Source organism: Ovis canadensis, chromosome 2, assembly GCF_042477335.2.
Source record: "Ovis canadensis isolate MfBH-ARS-UI-01 breed Bighorn chromosome 2, ARS-UI_OviCan_v2, whole genome shotgun sequence".
Taxonomy (NCBI): Eukaryota; Metazoa; Chordata; class Mammalia; order Artiodactyla; family Bovidae; genus Ovis; species Ovis canadensis.
Window position 1 is genome coordinate 162,229,869 of NC_091246.1, and position 26,792 is coordinate 162,256,660.

Genomic DNA, 26,792 nt, shown 5'->3' on the forward strand with positions numbered 1-26,792 from the left:
AGAAACTAGGAGTGGCCTAGCTTTGGTTAGATACCTATCCTCAGTCAATCACTCTGCTAAGGAAGTAGGATAGTTTATATTTTCATCCTATGATAGACTGCAGAGAGGAGTTTCCCAAGAAAGAGGAGTCCCAGTCCAAAAGAAACAGAGCTCCAGAAGTAGCTTAAGAGATACATACTGAGTATTTATATGTATCCATGTTATATAGATATAGTATCTTATAGATACTTACATGTCAAGGGTCTACTAGATTTTCCTTAGTCATAAGACATAAAAATCAGGAAGTTTTCCAAATTTGAGGGTGCTGGGGAGTTCTTGGGGGTAGAGAGAAGAAAAACTGATTTTGTTACTTGTACATTCCTTTGCAATAGAAGAGCCCTTTGGAGCCAAGGTTGCTGGGGAAGGGAGAAGGAGAAGGGTTCGTGGGGTAGGGAAGAAGATAGGAAGCACTACTCTGCAAGGAATCATTAAGCCATGGGATGTGTGTGTTTGTGTAATATGTGTGCCTTACAAAAACACCCCCTTCTCCTATTAATCTAAACACTTTAGATAATTTAAATTAGAGAGAGCAGCATTTGGCATTTTCAATGAAAGGTTTTTGAATGGTAAAAGAAAAAAAAGGTTAAGACTTTTAGAAACATTATTAAATCATTTACTCAGTAACAACAATTAGCAGGTAACATGAACAGATGTATATATTCGTTTCCCATCTGGCCTGAATAAGCAGTTTTGCTACACAATGCTATCCTAAGGCAGGTTTTCCTATGGCCAGGGAAAACAGTATTTTAAATAGTCCATCTTTCTAAAATTCAAGTGACTATTCCTAAGCAGGTATTTAGAAAGGAATTGGAACAATTAAGGCTTAATTAGAATGAGAACAAAAACAAAACAACACAATTACAAAAGAACATTTAAATAGGAAAATAAGGCAACTATACATAAAAAGTTATACATGTACACGCACTGTATCAAAATACTTTTTCTATTTTGGTAACCAAATTTTGGAGACTAAAAACAAACTATTTCAAGCATTCCTAAATATAAAAATGTCAAGTCTATATTTATTAAAAAAAAGATAGTATCAGTTCTGTTGAAGTAACCATATATGCACCAAGATAAATATTTGGCATTGTGAAAATGGAAAGAGGGAATAGCTTTAAATTTCCTCAATATTATCATTCCTTAAATAAACTTTTTTCAGTTACTTTTTTGTCAAAAATAAGTTTACTTAGTTTTAAATGTGAGGCCAATGTGCTTTTCTTAAAAGACAAAATACTTATTAAAAATGGAAGGTATTAGGTTTGCACCAGATAAAAAATAATGTTTACATTTGCCTAGATGCAACAATTTAAAAAGATACAAATTCAATATATAGTAGGAAAATATGTAAAAAAAACAAAAACAAAAACACCAAAGAACCATACCCCGTTAAAAAAATAAGTGCACCTTCTATTGATTATATATCGAAAACTAAATATTCTGATTTAAAAGTAGCTTCTATAAAATGTCAAAGTAGTAGGCATTGTTTGCTTTTCTAATACAATGAATAAATAAGAAATATTTCTATCTCAAAAGTACTATCAGTATTTCTTAGCAAAAATGTAGTATATACATAGAAAAGCAGGCTTTGATACAGGATGTTCTGCATCTAGGTTTCTGAGTTTGATTTGCATTAAATTGTTTTCTACAACTTATAAGGACAACACACACAAAAGTAAAAAGATGAGGTAAACATCTTACACTTTTAAGAACTACTTGAAACTTAATACTTATACATTCCCAATGCCTAGGCTCTAGAATGATGTTTAAAAAGTCCTCCATAATGATGATGATATGACTTGTATCTGAACGACATAATGAGCAGCAACTTTCTTGGTCTTCCGAATAGGCAGTGATATTCTTCTGTTATTACAAAGTAATCATGACTAAGTTTTATCCAGTACTTTGCTTCAGTGCAGGTTTACATGAGGCACCAAGCTACAGTCAGAGCAGCTACAATGCCATTCAAAATTGCCATACTGTAGCCCATGTGGAAGGAATGTCCGGTCATTTTCCTAGGGGGAGAAAAAAACAGATGAAAAAAGGAAAATGTAATTTGGTGTAACAAAGACACCATCAGTTTTTACTGAAAATGCTTACAACCTGGAAACACGTTTCCCAAACACTGTTTATATATTAATATACAAGTTAAAAAAGAATATTAGACAGCTACAGGACTAGTAAAGATGTAAGCTCTCTGTCAAAAACTGTGTTATCAAATATAATTTTTCAATCTCATTAATTGGAGTAAAATGCTGTTTGATCCCTGTAACTTCTTTACTGTGTTTCATAGTCACATGTGTGTACCATCACCTAATTCTAAAATATAAATCTTGTTACTACTATATTACAAGCATACTTTTTCATTTAAATTAGCATTGGTTTCCCCACTCTCTTCTTACTGCTAATTTAAAATACGTATTTTTTCCAGTATTTGTCCTACTTATACCATGTTTTCTTTAGATTACATGAAATTCTACTTTTTCTCTGAGCACTAAAAACAGCATTTGTCCATATGTAAATCATTAACAGATATGTCTATTATAAACATTACAGTTTTCAACTTAATAGGTTACTTAATTTAGGTGGCTTTCAGTGGGTTCCCAGGTGTCAGTAAAGACACTGTCTTATGATTACTATGAGGGCCAGCTAGCTCATGTGCACAGACTTTCTATGACATTTGTTCCCTTGATCGTGGAGCAATTTTACTTATTTTACTACATTTTCTTAACATTCTTTACACTAACTCTATTGCAGTTAATATTCTTTGCTTATCCTAATAAGGATGAGACATGCTAAGAAGAATAGAAGGTAGTGTCCAATTGGTGTCAGAGGCAGAAAAGAATCTTCTCAGTGGAACAATCCAAATCGAGGACATAGAGGGAGGTATACTAGTAGTAGTAAGAATATCAAGTTGTTAAGTATTAAACAATAAGGGCCCTGGACTGAGAGGGTTACCATGCCCCTAGTCCTCTTTAATCGAAGATCAAAGCCAGGCAAGTATTTAGATAAAAATTAACATCTGAAGAGCACCTTATTATAATGATTCCAGTCCAGTAAAATCAGGAGTAAAGACTAAAGAATTTACACTTTTCGAAGAACAGCCCCTTTGCATTCACCTGGGACTACAGAAGACTTGTATTCTGAGAGCCTCCTATTTTGGTCATGGGAGTTATTACTCTCTCCACTCAGTCCTTCTCATCTGGGACTAGTTTAAGATACTTCTCGTTTGCTCATAAGGGCTATTCTACCTAGCTGTATAACCTACTATTTGGTAAAATAAAACAGGTAACACTAAATATTTTGCCCCTTTAAGAAAAAGAAATTCCTCCCACAAAAACTGGTGAACAGAAATCTAATTGTAACTGTCAACATTATCATTCATTGTAAAAACAAAACAAAACCTATCACTGACCTAAGAATATTTAAATTCACACTAACAAAGTTAATCATGGAATAGAACTTCAGGACTTTATTGTTCTCTTTTACTAGTTTGAGACCCCACATTCCAATAAAAATAGAAAAATCTCTAAAGTACAGCTTATCAGACATTAGGAAATTATAATAACTACAATGCTGACATAATTGAATTTTACTGAGATGTACAAGCTCAAATGCTCAGTGGCTTTCACAAACCAGTAAAACAATGAATTTTAATAACATTGAAGAAATACTCCAGAGCTGTGGTTCTTATTCTCTCTACCACCTCAGACATACCATGCTCCCACTGTGAACACTGTAGCGGTTCATGAATGTACTGCCAGGCAAGGGACTTAAAATATTTGAGGAATTTCTAGTTTAAAACTGCTTTTTAAATTCACATGATTTTCCTCCCTGAAGAAGATATACAGAACCCTTGGCAGGTTTTCTCTTCTATGACCTACTTGTGACCTTTGAAGTCCTGTAAAAAACTGAAGGTACTTTAATTCCCCTTTGTCAAATACTCCATAAGATGTTATGGAAAAACCTGAACAAACTTTTGGCCAACCCAATATAATGAAAACTAACATGTGACTTCATTTAACATACGAATTCAAAAATTTAAGACCTGACTATTCATTTGACCATTTAAAAATAAATACAGAAACACACAGAGACCTCAATGACAAAACCAGGATCCTTCCTAAAGTAAATGTTAGAATTCCCAACTGTGGATTTTATTATGCTGAGAAACAGTTCTATTCCACCGCAATACATTTCTGAAATCAAAACGGAAATAAATGGGCAACACTGAATAAGAAAAAATACTAGAAAAAAATATGGTTTCAAAGCAAAGCTCATAATAATGCAACTCTTTCTATATCCTAAAAGATTAGTTATAAGAAGGTACTATCTTGTTTTGGTTCTAAAGAATTCCTAATAATAAAGAATCCTACAAAAAGGTACTCATGTGAATCCTATTAGTGGTTAAGAGTCTTTGAGAGACAGTTTTGAGCGCCAGCTTTGCCACTTTCAGGGTGTATGAAGCCAGAATTTGACCACTGAGCCTCAATTTCCCAAAATAGAAATAAAAAGAAAGTCTACTCTTACATAAAGTTATGAGAATCAGGTATCTGGCACATACCAAATAATCAATAAATGTTAGCCACTATCTACTATGGAAAAGAAAGCTTAGCTATAGATTTTGAAAAATTCTTTTGATCTTCTACTTCAATTCCTGCTTCTAAGTAAAACACCTAAATCTAGACCCAACCCAAATCAAAACAGAGGAACAAGAACATACAAGCACACTCAAGAGGTGGAGGGAAGAAAAGAGACTGAAGAACTACAGGTCTGTGTTTGTGTGTGCGTTTCTGCTTGCTATTACCCTCTTCCAAAAAGTTCATAATCACTTCTCCCTTTATAATTCACAAGGGAACTCAAGACTTCCACTATTTAGATCTAGATTTTGTAGTCTGGAAATGTACTTTCTAGCAATATAGTTATATTGATATCTAACAAACTTGTAAAGTGACTAAATCATGGAAGAACTATACCTTAATTATTTTCATTTATTCAGGAATGGAATACATTTCAAATTTAAGATTCAAATTAATTCAATGATTCTGGCAATTGGTGGGCTGCCGTCTATGGGGTCGCAGAGGGTCGGACACGACTGAAGTGACTTAGCAGCAGCAGCAGTCTTACTTTTAAACTACAAATTAAAGCACTGAATAAGCCACTACTATAAGTCTCAAATAAATTACCTTTGTTTATTTCAGAGAGAGACCAAACAGATTGGCAGCTCTTTTTTCATGTTTTATATTTACTGCTTTTCCTCTAATCATGGTCTGGTTGACTCCTAACTGAATCTCTGTACTACACAGTGCTGTGCTTAGTCACTCAGTCGTGTCCAACTCTTTGTGGTCCCATGGACTGGGGCCTGCCAGGCTCCTCTGTCCACAGGGATTCTCTAGGTTAAGAACAGTGGAACGGGTTGCCATGCCTTCCTCTAAGGGACCTTTCCAATCCAGGGATCAAACCCAGGTCTCCCTCATTGCAGGTGGATTCTTTACTGTCTGAGCCAATACTACATAGTGGTCTTCACTTTCTTGAAGTCTTCATTCGTATACCATATTAATTCCTATATTTCCTTTCCCTCACATATATTCCACATTTCAAACACGCTTATGACAGAACTCTTTCAATTTAATACAGTAACATCACTGCCAACTGATTTTGCTCTGAGCAGAAAGCTCTCTGCTTGTCAGTAATACAACCAACTGGCTATTTGTCTGTGTGTCTGACTGGCTCAGCAGGAGACAGGATGACTAGTTGATACTAATCTATTCCTTCTTCACACATCTGAGCTGCCTTTTACTGCTCATTCTCTCCCTAGCCAAGACATCTCTAATGCCGAAAGAATTTTAAGCTGTGTGAGCCTGACTGGAGTAACCAGCAGTTACCTGGAATCAGAAATTCTTAACCCAAGCCCAAAATCTGAAAGAAAATAACCTCACCATATTTCAATCACTTGCAAAGCATTTCTCTTATGTTTCTTTCAGAAACACAAAATGATACAACAAATTACTTGCAAAAATTGCTGAGGAAGATGAAACTGTCAGTATTCCAATTAACTTTACCAGTGTTATTTAAGAAGGGTTACAATTTCAAAGAGAAAGCTTTCCTCCCTGAGGAAATGCTGTCTCTCATTAAGGAAAAAACAATATATATTACATTCACCGTTTATACTCTAAAGTTCCATTTTCTGTTGTTGGAGAAATGTCTTTCTTCTTCACTTTTTAAATTATTTTTTAAGTTGCAGTAGAGTTGATTTACAATGTTGTGTTAGTTTCTGCAGTACATCGAAGTGAGTCAGTTATATATTTATACACATATATCCACTCTTTTAGATTCTATTCCTATAGGTCATTAAAGAGTATTGAAGAGTCTCCTGTGCTATACAATAGGTTCTTATAGTAGTGTGTATATGTGCCAGGTGGCGCTAGTGGTGAAGAACCTGCCTGCTAATGCAGGACAGATAAGACAGCAGTTCAATCCCTAGGTTGGGAAGATTCCCTGGAGGAGGGCATGGCAACCCCTCCAGTATTCTTGCCTGGAGAATCCCATGGACAGAGGAGCCTGGAGGGCTACAGTCCATGGGGTTGCAAAGAGTCAGACACAACTGAATCTACTTAGCATAGCAAGCACGTGCATGTCAGTCCCAATCTCCCAATTTATCCCTCCTGCCCCCTTTCCCCCTTGGTAACTGTATTTGTTTCCTACATCTGTGACTCAATCTCTGTTTTGTAAATAGGTTCATTTGTACCGTGCTTATATTTCACATATAATCGATATCATATGATATTTGTCTTTCTCCATCTGACTTACTTCACTTGGTATGATGGTGTCTAGGTCTATCCATGTCACTGCAAATGGCACTATTTCATTCTTTTTAATGGCTGAGTAATATATACTTACCCCATCTTCTTTATCCATTCCTGTCAATGGACATTTAGTTTGCTTCCATGTCCTGATTACTTAAATAGTGCTACAATGAACATGGTGGTGCATGGTCTTTTTGAATTATGGTTTTCTCTAGATTTATGTCCACGAATGGGACTGCTGGATCATATGGTAGCTCTACTTTTAGTTTTTAAAGAAACCTCCATAGTGTTTTCCATAGTAGCTGCACCAATTTATATTCCTACCAACAGTGTAGAAGGGTTCCCTTTTCTCCACATGTTGATTTTTTGATTATGGCCATTCTAACTAGTATAAGGTGATACCTCACTGTAGTTTTGATTTGCATTTCTCTAGTAATTAGTGATGTTGAGCATCTTTTCATATGCTTTTTGACCCGCTGTATGTGTTCTTTAGAAAAATGTCTACTTGGATTTTCTGTCTACTTTTTGATTGTTTTTTTTTGGGGGGGGGATACTCAGATATATGGACTGTTTATATATTTTGAGATTAATCCCTTTTTGGTTGCTTTGTTTGCAAATATTTTCTTCTATTCTGTGGGTTTTCTTTTCATTTCCTTTATGGTTTCCTTTGCTGTGCAAAAGCTTTTAATTAGGTCCCATTTGTTCATTACTCTTGGAAGTAGATCAAAAAAGATCTTACTGCAATTTATGTCAGAAAGTGTTCTGCCTATGTTTTCCTCTAAGAGTTTTATAGTATCCAGTCTTCTATTTAGGTCTTTAATCCATTGAGTTTATTTTTGTATATGGTGGTATAGAATGTTCTAACTTCATTCTTTTATATGTATCTGTCCAGTTATCCCGGCACTATTTACTGAACGCACTGTTTTCCTCTACTGTATATTCTCGCCGCCTGTCATGGACTCAGTGACTCAAAGTGCATGGCTTTACCTCTGCGGTTTCTATCCTGCTCCACTGATCTGTATTTCTGTGTTCTGTGCCACTATCATTCTGTTTTGATTAAAGTTCTCTATTTTATAATTTTCTTCTCTTTCCATTAAACTTCACCAAAATTTATAGGATGAGTTCTTTATACCAGGCAATATACATGGGAGACAAGGATGTGTTTATTGACATAGTGTGCTAAGAATTAAAGTTCTGCAGACAGCATTACTTAGAAGACAAAGCGCTGTTTGGTTTGTAGAAGGGGAGAGATTTTAATTTTAAAAGAACAGTCAGTACCTGAGCTAAAATTGACTATGATGAATTCAGCATTCTAAACAAATAACAATATGTGCAGGGGCAACACAGAGAGAATGCAGGAAATGGTTAATAGTTTATCATGGTGAGAGAGAAGGACTTGGAAAACTAACTCTCCTTCCATGGGGTGGAGGTGGAGGGGTTAAACCTGGCTCTGATATTTATAGGACTACTTTAGCCTCCTTGAAAATCTAATTCCCATCTTTAAAGTAAGGTTAATAATTCCTCTCTTTAGTGCTCCTGTGAAGACTGAGATAATATTAACAAGTACTTGTTGCAGTGTCTTGAATGTACTGAGCACACAATCATTAACACAATAAATGTCAACCATTATTTTTCGTGCTGGACTGGCTAGAGTTAATGAGAGAGAAGGAAGAACTGAAGGTGAGGGCAGATTTCCCACTTTACTGGCTGGATGAAATATCACTCACCATGATAAGGAACCCGAAATACAGGTTGATAACAAAGTGGGAAATTTTAGATGTGTTAAACTGCAAATAGCTACTGGACACTGAAGTAAAAACTCCTAGTAAGCAACAGGAAATACAAATGAATATTAAAAGGGAGGTTCTCAGGAGAGAGACTCAAGACAGGCTAGACAGACTCAGAAGTCTATTTCTCAGAATAGTAGCTTAGGAAAAGGGATTCCACAAGTGCCAAGTAGGGGTCAGAAAGCTGGAAAGAAAGAACAAAACAAAACAGAAGGGAGCAGTGTCAGAGAAATTAAGAAAGAACATCATTTTGAAAAGGAATATTTGACTTTCAAATAATGGATTGAAAGTGATTTTAAATTTTGTAATTAAGAGTTCTGCGGTCAATTTAAGGAGAAAAAATTTTAGTCTAGGAGTGACTGCACAACATACGTGGTAGCAACTATAGTTCACTGTGAAGCGGGAACTATCTCTTCTCTAGTCTTACAAGATACTTAACTATGGAGAGATTTAGGCATGAAGATTTTTTCTCTAACACAGGAGAAACTTAAATGTTTTAAAAATATCCTAAAAAGAACACTGGGTATAAAGGAAAGGCTGCAGTGAGATGGGGCAATATACACAGCACAGGAAGTAGAATTAAGTTTGGGCAGGGAGAACCCTTTATCCTCTGAGATACAAAGAAAAATGGTATGATCGAAGTGGATGTAAATTAAGTTTGTAATTAATTTCATGAAAGAGGGAGGAAGAAGCAAGAAGTTCCCTCATGATGTCATGAAACTGGAGGTGAGGTCCACTGAAGCCTAAAATGCAAAGTGAATATGTGGAATAGACACAGAGAAAAAAAACGGGACAGGGATGTAGGATGATGCGCTGCTGATCACTTCAGCTGTGTCTGACTCTGTGCAGCCCTGTGGACCGTAGCCCGCCAGGCTCCTCTGTCCATGGGATTCTCCAGGCATGGACGGATAGTGCTAGCTAGTAAGATTCTAGTTCAGAATATGAAGGTTGTGAACTTTAGTTACTCAGATCTTAATTTGGATGATTCACCTCTTAGTCTCTTCATCCTTTCTATGTGGAATACCACCACACCTGATCCATTTTAGAATGGATTTGAGGTCTTCTGCTGTTGCAACGTTTTGCTAGCTTTGCTGCAGGCTCTCTCCTACCAGACCTTCCTTTTTTTTTTTTTTTTAAAAATTTTACTTTGTTTTACTTTACAATACCTCTATAACTTTACAATTTTTCAGGGCAGGCACTTCATCCTTCCTTCTCTGCACAGGCCTGGTAAAAGGAAGCTAGTTTTACTTATAGTTCCTAACAACTATGACCAAGTTTTGATGTATTTCATTTGGCTTCCCCTTTTAAAGTTTCTATTATAATTATTTTTCTTGCCAATAATTTATTTCTCCTAGTCGATTTCTTAATCCTGAAAAACACTTACCGTACTTGGGAAAAAAGTAACTTGTAGACTCACAATCTAAAAGAAGTGCGTAAAGTTACTACAACGGGTTTTTATAACTGTCTTGGGTTGTTGTGTGTGTGCTTGCTCAGTCATGTCCAAATCTTCACGACCCCATGGACTATATTTTGTCAGGATCCTCTGTCTATAGGATTTTCCAGGCAAGAATACTGCAGTGGGATGTCATTTCCTTCTCCAATAACTGTCTTCAGTTCAGTTCAGTCGCTCAGTCATGTCCGACTCCCTGCGACCCCATGAATCGCAGCACGCCAGGCCTCCCTGTTCATCACCATCTCCCAGAGTTCACTCAGACTCACGTCCATCGAGTCAGTGATGCCATCCAGCCATCTCATCCTCTGTCGTCCCCTTCTCCTCCTGCCCCCAATCCCTCCCAGCATCAAAGTCTTTTCCAATGAGTCAACTCTTCTCATGAGGTGGCCAAAGTACTGGAGCTTCAGCTTTAGCATCATTCCTTCCAAAGAAATCCCAGGGCTAATCTCCTTCAGAATGGACTGGTTGGATCTCCTTGCAGTCCAAGGGAGGCTCAAGAGTCTTCTCCAACACCACAGTTCAAAAGCATCAATTCTTCAGCGCTCAGCCTTCTTCACAGTCCAACTCTCACATGCATACATGACCACAGGAAAAACCATGACTAGACAGACCTTAGTCGGCAAAGTAATGTCTCTGCTTTTGAATATACTATCTAAGTTGGTCATAACTTTTCTTCCAAGGAGTAAGCATCTTACTTTGTTATAATTTTAAACATCCTCAAGCTGTAAGCTTTCTTGTTTGTTCAAATGGCCTTTAGAGGACCCTTTATCACTACTTTATCATCATTTATTCACTAAAACTTAGATGTTCAGTAAAAGTTAATACATTTACCATTTAAGTGTGAAGGAATTATTATGGGCTTCCCTTGCAGCTCAGTTGGGAAAGAATCCACCTGCAATACGGGAGACCTGGGTTAGATCCCTGGGTTGGGAAGACCTCCTGAAGAAGGGAAAGGCTACTCACTCCAGTATTCCATCCATGGGGAAGTAATTATTATAAATTAATGTAAAATGGGACTTTAAAAAAAGTGTGTCATATCCTGACAACTATAAAACTGAGCTGAACAAACATATCCTGACAACTATAAAACTGAGCTGAACAGACAAGTCCACTTGATCTTATAAACATATATGTGTGTGTATACACATATATTTCTCAGATTTTTAGAAACTTTATAAGAAATGTCTAATTTCAGAGTGGTCCTCTAAGGAAGGCTTAGCAAACTAGGACACACCTGTCCTGCCACCTGTTTCTTTTTATTGGAACATAGTCTCAGTCATTCCTTTATGTGCTGTCTTTGGGTGCTTTGGTGCTACAGTGGCAGAGCTGAAGAGTTGTGACAGGGACCACATGGCCCACAAAGCCAAAGTACTACTTGGTACTATACAGAAAAAGTCTGCCAACTTTTTTCCTAAAGCCTTCCTATTCAAAGTATAATCCATAGATTAGCAGTATACTAGCCTTGCTTGGGAATTCCTTAGAAATTCAGAATTTCAGAATGTACCCCGACATACTGAATCAAAATTTCTCTTCAGCCAGAACCTCTAGTGACTCTAAAAACCTCAAAGTAAATACTATTACTGTTTGGAAATATATAAATTAGCAAAGACACTTCCTAGAAGATTATCACTTCAGAAATCTATCCCACTTCAAAAATCTATCCCAATTGCTTTCCACTTGAAAGCTTCAAAGTTACTACAGTTTTAAACAAAAAAATAAGTAAGTTGAACAATGATAAAACGTATTTGTTTCACTTTATCATTATGTTCCTAAAACAGATTTTGACTTCTTTAGAATGTTATAACACAGATAACTCAAATAAGAAATCAAGTAAGAAACTATGCAGAAGTTAAAAAAATTCTCCCATTTGTCCCTCTCTTGTTTTTGTGTATATTTACATTGGTAAGACAGTGGCTACACATTGGATGCATTGTACAACTGTGCATGTATATATACATTTGTATTTCTTTTGCCTTAAAAAAAATACATTTCAAAGTAATCTGTCAGGAGAAAATACAGCAAAATATTTTTAGAATGAAGTGCCAGAGAATAAGACTAAAACTATCATATTAGCTAGTTTAACAGATTATAAGTCTAACCCCTCAAGAAAATCAGATACCAAGGGAATATTTCATGCAAAGATGGGCTCAATAAAGGACAGAAATGGTAGGGACCTAATAGAAGCAGAAGATATTAAGAAGGGGTGGCAAGAATACACAGAAGAACTGTACAAAAAAGATCATGACCATGATAATCACGATGGTGTGATCACTCACCTAGAGCCAGACATCCTGGAATGTGAAGTCAAGTGGGCCTTAGGAAGCATCACTACGAACAAAGCCAACGGAGGTGATGGAATTCCAGTTAAGCTATTTCAAATCCTAAAAGATGATGCTGTGAAAGTGCTGCACTCAATATGCCAGCAAATTTGGAAAACTCAGCAGTGGCCACAGGACTGGAAAAGGTCAGTTTTCATTCCAATCCAAAGAAGGTAAAGGTGAAGGTGAAGTTGCTCAGTCGTGTCCCACTCTCTGCGATCCCGTGGACTGTAGCCTACCAGGCTTCTCGGTCCACGGGATTCTCCAGGCAAGAGTACTGGAGTGATTTACCATTTCTTTCTCCAGGGGATCTTCTCGACCCAGGAGGGATCGAACCCAAGTCTCCCGCATTGGAGGCAGACGCTTTAACCTCTGAGCCACTAGGGAAGCCTAATCCAAAGAAAGGCAATGCCAAAGAAAGCTCAAACTACTGCCCAATTGCACTCATCTCACATGCTAGTAAAGTCATGCTCAAAATTCTCCAAGCCAGGCTTCAACAGTACGTGAACCATGAACTTCCAGATGTTCATGCTGGATTTAGAAAAGGCAGAGGAACCAGAGATCAAATTGCCAACATCCGTTGGATCATCGAAAAAGCAAGAGTTCCAGAAGAACATTTACTTCTGCTTTATTGACTATGCCAAAGTCTTTGACTGTGTAGATCACAACAAACTGTGGAAAATTCTGAAAGACATGGGAATACCAGACCACCTGACCTGCCTCTTAAGAAATCTGTATGCGGGTCAAGAAGCAACAGTTAGAACTGGACATGGAACAACACACTGGTTCCAAATAGGAAAAGGAGTAAGTCAAAGCTGTATATTGTCACCCTGCTTATTTAACTTATCTGCAGAGTACATCATGAGAAATCCTGGGCTGGATGAAGCACAAGCTGGAATCAAGATTGCTGGGAGAAATATCAAAAACCTCGGATATACAGATGATACCACCCTTATGGCAGAAAGTGAAGAACTAAAGAGCCTCTTGATGAAAGTGAAAGTGGAGAGTCCAAAAGCTGGCTTAAAGCTCAATATTCAGAAAACTAAGATCATGGCATCCAGTCCCATCACTTCATGACAAATAGATGGGGAAACAGTGGAAACAGTGTCATACTTTATTTGGAGGGGGGGAGGGCTCCAAAATCACTGCAGCCATGAAATTAAAAGACGCTTACTCCTTGGAAGTAAAGTTATGACCAACCTAGACAGCATATTCAAAAGCAGAGACATTACTTTGCCAACAAAGGTCCGTCTAGTCAAGGCTATGGTTTTTCCAGTAGTCTATGGATGTGAGAGATGGACTATAAAGAAAGCTGAGAGCCAAAGAATTGATGCTTTTGAACTGTGGTGTTGGAGAAGACTCTTGAGAGTCCTTTTGACTGCAAGGAGATCCAACCAGTCCATCCTAAAGGAGATCAGTCCTGAATGTTCATTGGAAAGACTGATGTTGCAGATGAAACTCCAATACTTTGGCCATCTCATGCAAAGAGCTAACTCATTTGAAAAGACCCTGATGGTGGGAAAGACTGAAGGCAAGAGGAGGTGATGATAGAGGATGAGATGGTTGGATGGCATCACTGACTTAATGGACACGAGTTTGGATAAACTGTGGGAGTTGGTGATGACAAGGAGGCCTGGCGTGCTGCAGTCCATGGGGTGGCAGAGTTGGACACAACTGACCGACTGAACTGAAGTGAACTGAAGGTGTAGTTATATTTGGGTGGAATGATGTATTTCCAGTGCATATACCACACCATATACACACATATGCATGTCTAGAGTCATATGGTTTTAGTAATCAAGGTTACAGAAATAATTATTTTAAAATATGTGCTATGTGATTATACTTGTATCAAAACAGGAATATTTACATATATATAGTTTTTTTTAAAATCTGAAGTATAATCTGCAGTCTGTTCACATTGGTTAATTCAGTATTATTCAAAATAAGATTCTGCAGCAGTTAACTAAGTTATACAATTCTGTGCTACATGTATTAATTCTATAATCATAAAAAAATCAATAAAGAGAAATTTTAAATCAGTCACTGTCCTAGCAGATAAATTTCTCAATTACTACTTGAAATAGAAATGTTATTAAAATATAAAGCATTAGAAATACGACTGTGCACTGACTTCAAGGTTTCACGATAATCCTAAGGATCATCTCGAAAAGCATTTACTTAAAAGATGTGAGGGGGGGGAAATATATATATATACACACGTAATGTTGAGCTATAATGCATCATTCTTAAAAATATATGGGCTTCTGAGGTGATGCTAGTGATAAAGAACCTGTCTGCCGGTACAGGGAATGTAAGAGGTATGTTCGATCCCTAGGTCGGAAAGATCCCCTGAAAAGAGGGTTTGGCAACCCACTCCAGTATTCTAGCCTGGAGAATCCCATGGACAGAGAAGCCATTTTGAGCATTTACTCCATTGTGTCATTAGCCTGGTAATTAGGCTAATGATGTGCATTAGGAGTAAGTATTAGTTATAAAGTAGCTACCATTTTAATGAAGCAAGTTGGTTTATCAATCTACACAATGGTAGACTATGTTATAACACAATTCAAATTTCAACTTTAAGCAGCTCCTCATTTTTTAAAAAAGGATTTTCTTTTTCCTTAGTTTCCCAGCTATACTGCCAACTTCTCTAGTCCTTATGATGTCTTTAATCACGTCTGGATCTCCATTCTATAATAATCTATGCCTCATCTAGAATTTTACCAACTAGAAATTTTAACTGAATCACAACCTATGTTTTGCTGGTGTGATATTAACTAACATAATAACATACAAGCACTGAAAGATCCTAACAATGAGCTGAGTTCTTTAACATGGAATTAAAATGTATGCATTTATTTCTCATTGTATTACAGTTTCCTGAAAATTAAAGAGAAATAAATGTATATCTGGTTGGATGAAACTGCATACTAACTTACAGTCTAGTTTACTTATATACAGCAATCTGTTGTTACTGTTTAACTGTTAAGTCCTGTCCCATGCTTTGGCGACCCCACAAATTGCAGCCCATGTGGTTCCTCTGTTCATGGGATTTCCCAGGCAAGAATACTGGAGTGAGGTGCCAGGTTGCCATTTCCTTCTCCAGGGATCTTCTCGACCTAGGGATTGAACCTGCGTCTCCTACATTATTAGCAGATTCTTTATCAATGAGCCAACAGGAAAGCCATATAGCAGTTTACTTGGTTGCAAACTGAACTAAACATGTTAACTTTATTCATCAGTGGATCGAGGTAGAAAAATGGCTAAGGACATCTATCTGTCCTGGATACTGTCCTTAGTTAGACAAAGTCCTTATTTGTTAGAAAGTTAGGCCAAACAGTATTAAAAAAAAAAAAAGGGGATTCCCAAGACCTTAGATTTCATAAGTCAGTTTAAAAATAACACGATGTTTTGTTGACAAACCTGTTTTGCCAAGAACAAGGTTTAAAAACCACTACCATGTACTATTAGCATTATTTAATACAAGAAAGAGCATATTACTATCAAAAGAACAGAAAGGGGAAAAAATTTAAAGGATAAAAATCTAGAGATAAATAACAATTACTCAAGAAAAGATAATTTGTAACTAGTGGTAGGCCACAGTCAGACATCCAGCTTGAATTAAGGAAAGGAAAGCAAAGCTCTGGGACTGTATCAGATTTATCATCTGATGTATCTGTTGCTTTACGTGGTAAACATATTTATTGCCCATGAGTGTAGATATCACTGCTTTCAATCCCATTTTGGAGAGGAGGAAATTAAGGTTCAGAGATACCAACTGACTTGTTCAAAAGTTCTTCTGAGTAGTATATGGTATAGCCTGCATTTGGAAGTTGCTCCTGACTTATAAGCTCTTTATAACATACCAAGCTGACTCGTAATTTATGTAGATTGTTGAACACATATAAAGGGTTTGAAGTATAATATTACCAAGTGCTATCTCTCAGGTATTTCTTATCCATGCTATTCTGTGCATATGGACACCCGTGTCTATTCAGCAACCCATACATAACACATTGTAAATCTGTGTAAGCAAAAGCCATAGCAAATAGGTGCAAAGCGAACAGCAGCTATATTACTTTATGAAAGCAACAAAGAAACCAAGAATATTTAATATGATTTCTTACAGGATTTTGTTACATCTATTTAAGTCTCCATTCAGAATTTTAATGGAATATATAAGACATGCATATATTTTAACCCTTCAAGAAGCCTCTGTGCAGTGCCATCAATATATTCATTAATAGTGACAGCTTTACAACTGATGGCTCCAAACAGTTCCTAGAATGAAGATAATGAATAACGAAAAGATAAATAATGAAACTTCATGATACTCAAATAGCAAGGCCAAGTTCTTGATCTGTCTCTTTTGTCAGTAGCTTCTCTCCAACTGCAATTAGCCATCTGACATCTGTTTCATTAGCCCATGGCAATAAAGAATATCTGATCTCACAAAGCGGCAACTCTCCAAAGTCTGTATAGAAGAGTCACACCATCAATTTATTGTGTTCAATGTTAATCTTGTGTGCTTGGAAAAGAAACTTCCAATTTAAATACTAAATCACCTACTTGTCTTGATCTTTAAGACTTATATTACTGATCAAGAACTCATAACCTCATTTCTATTATGATTTTACTATTTTGTTTGTACTATATCTTAACCTGTAAGAAAAATAACGGCCCCAGTATTAAGAACAAGAACTTAGAGAAAACCCTTTCACATACAAATGTAGTAGAGATTTAAATATTTCAGCATCTGAATATATCCAGAACATTACACAGGAAATAACATGTGAGATATGTGAATTTTCATTCTGTAAAAGTTACCAAAAACAGTTTACCAAAAAGCAATTCAAATGAAAATCAATTGTTCACTTTTCTTTCTTACTTCTAATTTAATCTGCAAATACCAAATACCATTGCAACACAATTAAAAAAAAAAAAAGGGCTGTTCAGAAATGTTTAAATTGAATTAAAAGTATGTGTTTGTTGAAACTGAGTGTCCTAATATTCACAAATATCATTTGTGATTGGAAGAAGCAGAAAGGTGGATAACTCAGTGATCCAGACAAAAAAACCAATAGCACCAGGAAGACAGTAGTTTGTATATTCAGTATAGACTGCCAATCAAATTCTATATATTTTAACATTTTAGGAAATGCACAGATGTGACCATTTGAGAGGCATCTACATTACAAATGAAACAAAAGGGAGGGGGAAGGGAACAACCTTTAAAACAATGATATGGCCATAGGACAAGACAAAAACTAGTTAGAACCAACTAGGTCCAAGATGGTAGAAGATTGAACCACATCATATACTCCTTGTAATACCTTAGTATCTAAATGATGCCCCCACCAGCCCCATGACAGTTCTGAGGCTAACATAAAAGGTCAAGAAGTAGGTGGTAGCCTAATCTTGAAGTTGCTGCACCTTCCCCAAATTAATTGGGATAATCCTCCCACTCATTAGCCTATGAAATTACTCAGCCCATAAAAAATAACCACACCATATTTCGAGGCTCTCTCACCTTCTGAGACAGCCCATACTCTGCGGAGTGGTGCTGTTGTTCAGTAACTAAGTCATGTCTGACTCCTTGCAACTTTATGGACTGTAGCAGATCAGGCCCCCCTGTTCTTCACTATCTCTGAGTTCTCTCAGATTTACTTCCATTGAGTCAGTGATGCTCTTTAAGCATCTCATCTTCTGCTGCTCCCTTCTTTTGCTTCCCTCATAGCTTAGTTGGTAACGAATCCACCTGCAATGCAGGAGACCCCGGTTCAATTCCTGGGTTGGGAAGATCTGCTGGAGAAGGGATAAGCTACCCACTCCAGTATTCCTGGGCTTCCCTTGTGGCTCAGCCAGTAAAGAAATCTGCCTGCAATGCAGGAGACATGGGTTCCATCCCTGAGTTGGGAAGATCCCCTGGAGAAGGGAAAGGCCACCCACTCCAGTATTCTGGCCTGGAAAATTCCATGGACAGTCACAAAGAGTCGGACATGACTGAGCGACTTTCACTTACTTACTCTTGTTTTCAGTATTTTCTAGCATCAGCGTCTTTTCTAATGAACTGGCTGTTCACATCAGGTGTCCAAAGTATTAGAGCTTCAGCATCAGTCCTTCCAATGAATATTACAGGGTTGATTTCCTTTAGGATAGACTGGGTTGAATTCCTTGCAGTCCAAGGGACTCTCAAGAGTCTTCTCCAGCACCACAGTTCAGAAGCATCAATTCTTTGGTGCTCAGCCTTCTTTACGGTCTAATTCTCACATCCATACATGACTACTGAGAAAACCATAGCTTTGACAGTACATACCTTTGTCAACAAAGATATGTCTCTGCTTTTTAATATACTGTCTTAGGTTCGTCATAGCTTTCCTGCCAAGGGGTAAGCATCTTCTAATTTCGTGGCTGTACTAGCTGTCTACAAGTCTGTGAAGTGTGTTTTTCTCTAAGTAAGTCTAGTTTTTAACCCATTACTTTGTCTCCAAATTTTTTCATGATGAAGCAAGAACCTTAAATTCACTGGCAACACAAACACTGCCTTTGACTTGAGTTATAACAAAAATATAATATTTTGCTTATTTCTGATAATTAAAAATGGCTACTTGAGTAATAATTTTCACTCAAATTTTGGGCTTAGGTCTCCTTTAAAAGCTATCTAAGAAAACTTACAGTGATGTCTATTTTTTGTTTTAACAAATATTCCCATATCCTTAGAAACTTTAAATATAAGCATTAGTTTTTCCTCCTCGGAAATAAGTCTCTGGATATTTCCAGAACAAAATAATATTGTTATCTCTATAATGCTAACATCTTGGCTTGAATGTTACAGGAGTAATGCTGTTAAATTTGAACTCTGACCTAAATAAGATCAAAGAAGATCATGCTAGCAGTTAAGACTTCTGTCTAGCAACTGAAATTAAAGAATACCTTTACTTCTTAAAGAATACTGGCCCTTAAAAAAAAAATACTGGCCCTTAACCTCTGACTCTATGTAAAAGTCCTATAAGGCAGACAAACTTAATGACTTATTTAAATATATTTTTCATCACTTTAATGGAATATTTTGACTCAATTAAAAAACTAGTGAGCTATCTACATTGTGTTTTTGCTAGACCCATCACATACATTATCATTTCCCAACTAAATTTATTTCTAGATTATCAACTAACATTTTTACCCTAGACAGGACCTATGATAATCATTGAGTTATCTAACAAGCTGATAACTATAAAACTGCAGCCACATCACTGGAAACAGTGGGAGACATTATTTTCTTGGTCTCCAAAATCAAAATCATTACAGATGGTGACTGCAGCCTTGAGTTAAAAAACACTTGCTCCTTGGAAGAAAAGCTATGACAAACCTAGACAGCACATTAAAAAGCAGAGACATTACTTTGCCAACAAAGGTCCCTCTAGTCAAAGCTATGGTTTTTCTAGTAGTCACATAAGGATGTTGACAGTTGTACAATAAAGAAAGCTGAGTGATGAAAGAATTGATGCTTTTGAACTGTGGTGTTGGAGAAGACTCTTGAGAGTCCCTTGGACTGCAAGGAGATCCAACCAGTCAATCCTAAAGGAAATCAGTCCTGATATTCATTGGAAGGGCTAATGCTAAATCTGAAGCTCCAGTACTTTGGCCACCTGAGCAAAGAACTGACTAATGATGCTGGGAAAGACTGAAGCCAGGAGAAGGGAATGACAGAGGATGAGCTGGCTGGATGGCATTACTGACTCAATGGACATGGGTTTGAGCAAGCTCCAATAGTTGTTGATGGGCAGGGAAACCTGGTGTGCTGCAGTCTATGGGGTCGCAAAGAGTTGGACACTACTGAGGGACTGAACTGAACTGAGATGGCATTTGTGCACAGCTAATATGAGAGAAATCATTCTGAAGGGGAACACTCTGGTCCCTGAGAGAAAACAGTGAAGGGGAGAACAGAGTAAGACTTTATTAATAAGAACAGACTTTAACTGGATTTGGCAATATTGCATGGGCAAAAGTGCCACAGAGCAGACTCACAGCAAGTGCCTTTAATTGTCAAGAAAACGACACTGCTTTAATCAGTGAAATTCTCCCTGTTGATTTGAGATGGGCAAACAAAAACAATAAACATAGTTAGGTGTCAGCTATGCCACATGCAAATTATTTGACTTTGTGCAAGGCACTAATATTCCTTGGGACTCATGTCTTTATCTGTTAAAAAAAATGGAGGACCTAGACTAATGATAACCCCTATGAGTGACTCAGAGGAGACTAAGTTCTCCAAAACCTTTAATATGAAGGTCTAAGACATCCACAGTGATCCCAGAATATTTGTTAAAAAGTTGTACTTTTTAACAGCTCAAGTACACATCTCCTATCCATACCTATCTTCCTCCCTATTCAGGAGGACTTAAATAAGTTCTTGTGCTGCCACCAGCTCAGCCTGGAAAGAACCCCAAGATTCTTTTAGGCTTTGGATTCTCTGACTGTAGTATCTTTACATGGGTGGTCATATACTTAAAACGCATTAACTCCTGAAAACTATAATTAAAGCAGATTACCATTATGTGAAATATTAACTACAGAGTTGGGCATGACTGAAGTGACTTAGCATGCATGCATGCATTGGAGGAGAAAATGGCAGCCCACTCCAGTATTCTTGCCTGGAGAATCCCAGGGACGGAGCCTGGTGGGCTGCCGTCTATGGGGTCGCAGAGAATCAGACACGACTGAAGCGACTTAGCAGCAGCAGCAGCATACTGTTAAAGTTGTCTGCTTGGAAATCACTAACAAAACCCAATGAGTGAACAGGAAAAACCTAATGAATAGTGAACTAAAGATGCTGATTAAATAGGATAGAAGAATAGGATAATGAATTATAAAGTAGGGAGAAGTGGGCAATGCCTAAATAGACACCCCAGGGAATCTAAAGTTACTGCCTTTGCCTCTAGCTCTTTAACAGCTTTTTCAGGAACTAAGAAAATAATTTAAAAGTACAATTGACCAAAATTTCTTTCTCTGCAAAGAAAGTGACTGCTTCCTCATCAAGAAGTTTATACATTTGACAATGCAGCATACCTTCTAACACAGTAAGTTTGCAAAGTCAGCTTGACAACCATCTTTCTTAAAAATATGCCTCTGGGGGTTTTCCCTGGCAGTCCAGTGGTTAAGACCCCATACTTTCACTGCAGGGGGCATGGGTCTGAGACCTGGTTGGGAAACTAAGATCTTGCATGCCTCAGTGAGTGGCCAAAAAAAAAAAAGCCTTTGAAGCCCATTAAGTAGCTGACTAAAAATACACCTTGCAAAATTCTTTAACCATCTCATTTCCTAAAGGTCTTCCCTTGTGGCTCAGCTGGTATAGAATCCGCCTGCAATGCAAGAGACCTGGGTTCAATCCAGGGGTTGGGAAGATCCCCTGAAGAAGGTTAACAGCTACTCACTCCTGTATTCTGGCCTGGAGAATTTCATGGACTGTATAGTCCATGGGGTCACAAACAGTTAGACACAACTGAGCGACTTTCACTTTTCTAAAGTTCTGTGCGTATGTAAAAATGAAAGTTTCTCAGCTATATCTGTTATGGACTATGTGTCCATTTCCTTACCACCCAATTCATGTCAAAACCTTACCCTCCAACTGACCGTATTAGAAAGTAGGGCCTTTGGAGGTAATTAGGATTGGATGGGAGTCATGAGTTAAGCCCTCATAAATGGGATGTGGGTAAGTGCTCTTATAAGAGTCACAAGAAAGCTTGCATCCTCTCTCTGTTCTCTGCCCTATGAGGATACAATGAGAAGGATGTCCTCTGCAACCCAGAAGATGGACCTCACCAGAAACTGACCATGCTGGTACCCTGATCTTAGAATTATAGTCTCCAGAACTGTGGGAAATAAATTTTTGTTGTTCATGAGGCTTCCCAGGTGGCTTAGATGGTAAAGAATCTGCCTGCAATGCAGGAGACCCGGGTTTGATCTCTGGATCAGGAAGATCCCCTGGAGAAGGGCATGACATTCCACTGCAGTATTCTTGCCTGATGAATTCTATGGACAGAGGAACCTGATGGGCTACAGTCCATTGGGCTGCACAGTCGGACATGACTGAATGACTAACATACGCATATGCATAAGCCCAGTTTATGGTACTTTTTTATAGCAGCCTGAACTAAGACAATACCTAACAAACATGAAAATGTAAATATAAAAAAAATTTTATGAGTACAAAGGTTTTCTTTCTTATCTCAACTCCTCTAATTAATTATTGATCCAAACTGTGATTTCATTGAACATCTCATCTAAAATTTACTATTATAACAATAAAGATTATTATTTTCTCCCCTCAAGGAGTTTATGTTTCTAAGGAAGTACAACTAATTGATAGCCATAGTAAATATGGGCTTCTCAAATTTTTTTCCCACTCTACTAATTAGTTTAAAAAAATACCCTTGGGTTTAAATCTGCAAAGGAGAGCAAACGACTGCTTTTTGTAAAAAACAAACCAATTAGACTTGATTATTTTATTCTCTTCATCATTGATCCTCATGATGGACTTAGAAATATGGAATATTTTTAATAATAAACTTAAAAAATAGAAAATTCTTTTTGTTTTACGTCTCAACTATCGTGCCTTTCTTTACTTTTTAGTTAACGAGACCTCTGTTTAATAAATTATCTTAGAATCTAGCTATCATTTATATTAGATTTTCCTTAAAAAATATATAGGATGATTGATCTTTAAAATATACTTAAAACATTGAAATCTCAAAGAAATATTGAATAGAAAATGTAACAAAATTTAAATTAAAACTGGATTACAAATATCTATACTATGATCCCAATTTTAACTTTTAAAAAATGCTAAGAATGGAAAGACACATATTAAAATGTCAGTCATTTTCTCTAATTTAGAGTTTTTCCATTATTTTTCTTTTTGTCTTCTGAATTTTTAACAAAGAACCTGTACTTTATGTAATCAGAGGAAACATTTATATTAACATCGCTTTATTTTAAATAAAATATATATAACCTGTTATAAACATATTTCTATAAAAGTGTGATGTTGAAAAATAATAAAATGCATCAATCTGATTTCTCAGAAAATAAAAGTCTGAAGATTTTAACTTTCTCAAAAGGCAGAGTTGTTTCCCTGTACAAGCACTCACTCTGCTGGTGACAAAGAGAATGTACTTATATCCTGCCAGTTCTGAAGTAATTGCATTATTTGCTTCAAACACCAGAGGGCAGGGTTTTCACTAGGAAACAACTATCAGTTATCACTATGTTATATACCTTTTTTGGGTCTGTGGTTTCCGTTAATCTGTGATCAAAGGCCACTGTATTTATTATGTCTTTTTGGACTGTACTTCTATTTAGTAAATATGGATCAATTAAAATTACAGTTTGACTCAAGATAAAGCTGAAGATAAAGTTGGAAAAGTAGAGTAGGGTCACTTGGGGAATGCCTGTTAGGCTATTCTTGGGAGTCAGACTTGCTTTTGAGCTAATAGCTGATTTATCATATATAAAATTGGACTTCCCAACTTTGGGTGACTCAGACAATACAGAATTTGCCTACAATGCAGGAGACCCGGGTTCAATCCCTGGTTTGGGAAGATCTTCTGGAGAAGGGAATGGCAATCCACTCCAGTATTCTTGCCCGGAAAAATTCCATGGACAGAGGAACCTGGGGGACTACAGGCCATGGGATGACAAACAGTCAGACACGAATGAGCAACTAAGACACACACGTATGTAAAATGAACTTCTCTACACTTATCAATATGTAAGTCTCTGACCTGACACTATCTCATATTTGAATGACTAATTAAGACATTGAAAACTGAGGTCCATCACTACTGGTTCTAGCCTAATAAAAAATGCAAAGATAAATTTTAGGAAATTAGTTAAATGTCCTTAGAATTCCAGATCCTTAAAGGAACACTGAAATGCTTTTTTCTAACTCTAAAAGCTTCTAACACATGAGTCTTAGGAATTCTGGTGACAGTGGAAGTGAAGCTGAGAGGGAAAATATTCCAGGAAGAAAGAATAGCAAGAGCAAAGCCAAAAGTTCAGTTTGTTTAGAGAATGTCACAGTAATTTGGTAATGGCTAAGAGAGAGGGAGCACTGGAGAAAAAGCTGGAGATAAAGCTGGAAAAGTAGAGCAGGGTCACTTGGGGAAGGCTTGTTAGGCTATACTTGGGAGTCAGACTTGCTTTTGAAAGAACTGAGAAAGCCACTGAAGACTTTTAAACAAGAGAACTGTGACTAAGATCTGTTTTTTATAAAGGCTGTAACACACAGGATAAATCAGAGTAAGAGCCTGGGAGCAGGGGACTCCAAGGAGTCAAGTACCCCAGCCAAGACTTTAGATAAGGCAAAAACACCGTGGGTGCTAGGACAAAGTTTTCCAATAACACCTCAAAAGGCAAGAATGACTGGACTTAATGAAGGGCTCAATAGAGTAAAAAAGGGTTTCAGGCCTTGATAAGTAGGTGGATACTTATGTCTTAGACTAAAAGTTTTAACAATTCTAAGTGCCAGGTGCTTTCTGACTCCAGGTGGCAAAATCTACTAAATACCTGGAAATATAGGACTAGAATTCATGGGCGAAGTGAGACATAAATAAGTAAAAGAAAAAACAATAAAATTAAGGTCTTTTTTGTATGACTTATTTTATCATCTACATTAGACTCACACCCTCATTAAAGTTAACTGGTTGATGTCAATGAGCAGCAATAGAAAGTTAACTCTGAAGTGAATACTCAGCAAAATTAACTTTCGAACTGAATGTCACCCATGTAAATTATGTAAGGGCACTGCACCATTACATATAACTTAGTTTAGATTATTAATTAATCATTATCCACTCAAAACACACACACACAATTTATTGGCAAGTATGTGATTTATGTTACATATACAGATAGGGATCTATTAAGATGCTTTAAATAAACTTACACATTTCATTTAAAGTGAAGTCAAAAATTTTATAAATTTATTTATAAGACAGAAAAATGAATTTAAAAATAACAAAGACCACTAATAACAATGATTATTAGTAACTATCATTAGTATCAAACTTACTTATTTACAGAGTGCCTCAAACATATTTCATTTGATCTCTATGAGTTGTCCACGGGGTGGGCAGGAACTGGTAGTAACAACAGTACCAAGTATAGTACTCTTGATAACATATGTATCATTAATAGAATTTATTTTCTACTCTTCATACTCTTCTCCCACTTCTTCCAACCTTAGTTTGTAGGATAAACTAGAGGTCTTAGATGCTTTCATTTGGAAAATTGTATTTAAAACCCGAGTCTTCCTCACATAAACAAACTAGATTAGAATACTGATTACCAAATTTTCTGAAACTCTTTGAAACAGAAAATACAGACCAAAGAAATTTAATGTTCCACTATAAAACAAATCTAATATTGTCTAGATACATAAATTTGCGGGGTATGCCATAAATGCTTGCTAATTATTACACAGTTTAAGGAAAATTTCAACTCAATTATTAAGTCTTAACTATCCAAGCATGAATTTTTAATTCAGCCTTCATAAAGTGTTTCAAATGAAATTTCATCCCCAAAGGATTAATAGCCGTCAAAGTTTGATACATCTTATTTTTTGAATTTAATTTTTAAAAACACCTCTGCATTATCTACATACAGAGTTTAAAATATTCTTCTCCACTTATCTAAAGACGGAGCCAAGCTGTACTTTATAAAGATTGGGACCTCAACATATTATTTCAAAAATAAGCAGCCTCTTGCTTCTATTGTAGTATGTTTAACAGAGCTGGAATGGGTTGGGGAAAAAAGAAACAAGAATACTTACTTGAACCTGGCAGGTGAAAGAGGAGTAGGAGGAAACATTCCTGGTTCAAAAGAATCAAAGTAAGTCACTGTCCAAGAAAAGCTGCAGCAGGAGAATCCAGCAGTTAGGGATATTATAAGTAGACTCCAGAATCCTTAATGGGGAAAGAGGAGAAAACTTGAATTATTAACACCAAAGCAATTAAATTAACTCAGATCACGTTCAGAAGATCATACATATTTCTAAGCCTCTAAATTATACGTAATAAAAGAGATATGAGCCTTGGAGAAAATCTTTTGTGGAAGTGTAAAGTATTAAAGCACAACTAGAAGTCATATCAATGAATATTTTAATTCAATTATAATTTACCATGTGGAAAAGAATACAAATTCAACTTAAAAATAAAGCTTTTATCTTCAGTTTTATATAACTGAAAACTGTGGGGAAAATGTTAAAACACTTCACTGTTAAAATGTCCTAACATTTTTTATTTAACTCTGTGATCACAGCTTGCTACTTTTTATTACTTAGTACTAAGTGATCCTTGAGAAACCTATAGGCAGGTCAGGAAGCAAC

The 26,792-nt window shown here is 36.7% G+C and overlaps 1 protein-coding gene across 1 annotated transcript in view; it reads right to left on the minus strand.

Annotated features, from left to right (window-relative positions):
• Positions 1–629: 629 nt before the first annotated feature.
• Positions 630–26,792, minus strand: part of ARL6IP6 (ARF like GTPase 6 interacting protein 6) — a 38,808-nt gene continuing 12,645 nt past the window's right edge. Inside the window, exons 3-4 of the mRNA XM_069577523.1 lie at positions 26,238–26,370; positions 630–2,054 (exon numbers count right to left, since the gene is read on the minus strand). Coding sequence (XP_069433624.1) covers positions 1,961–2,054; positions 26,238–26,370 — 227 coding nt within the window. The 3' untranslated portion in view covers positions 630–1,960. The remainder of the gene's footprint in view (positions 2,055–26,237; positions 26,371–26,792) is intronic.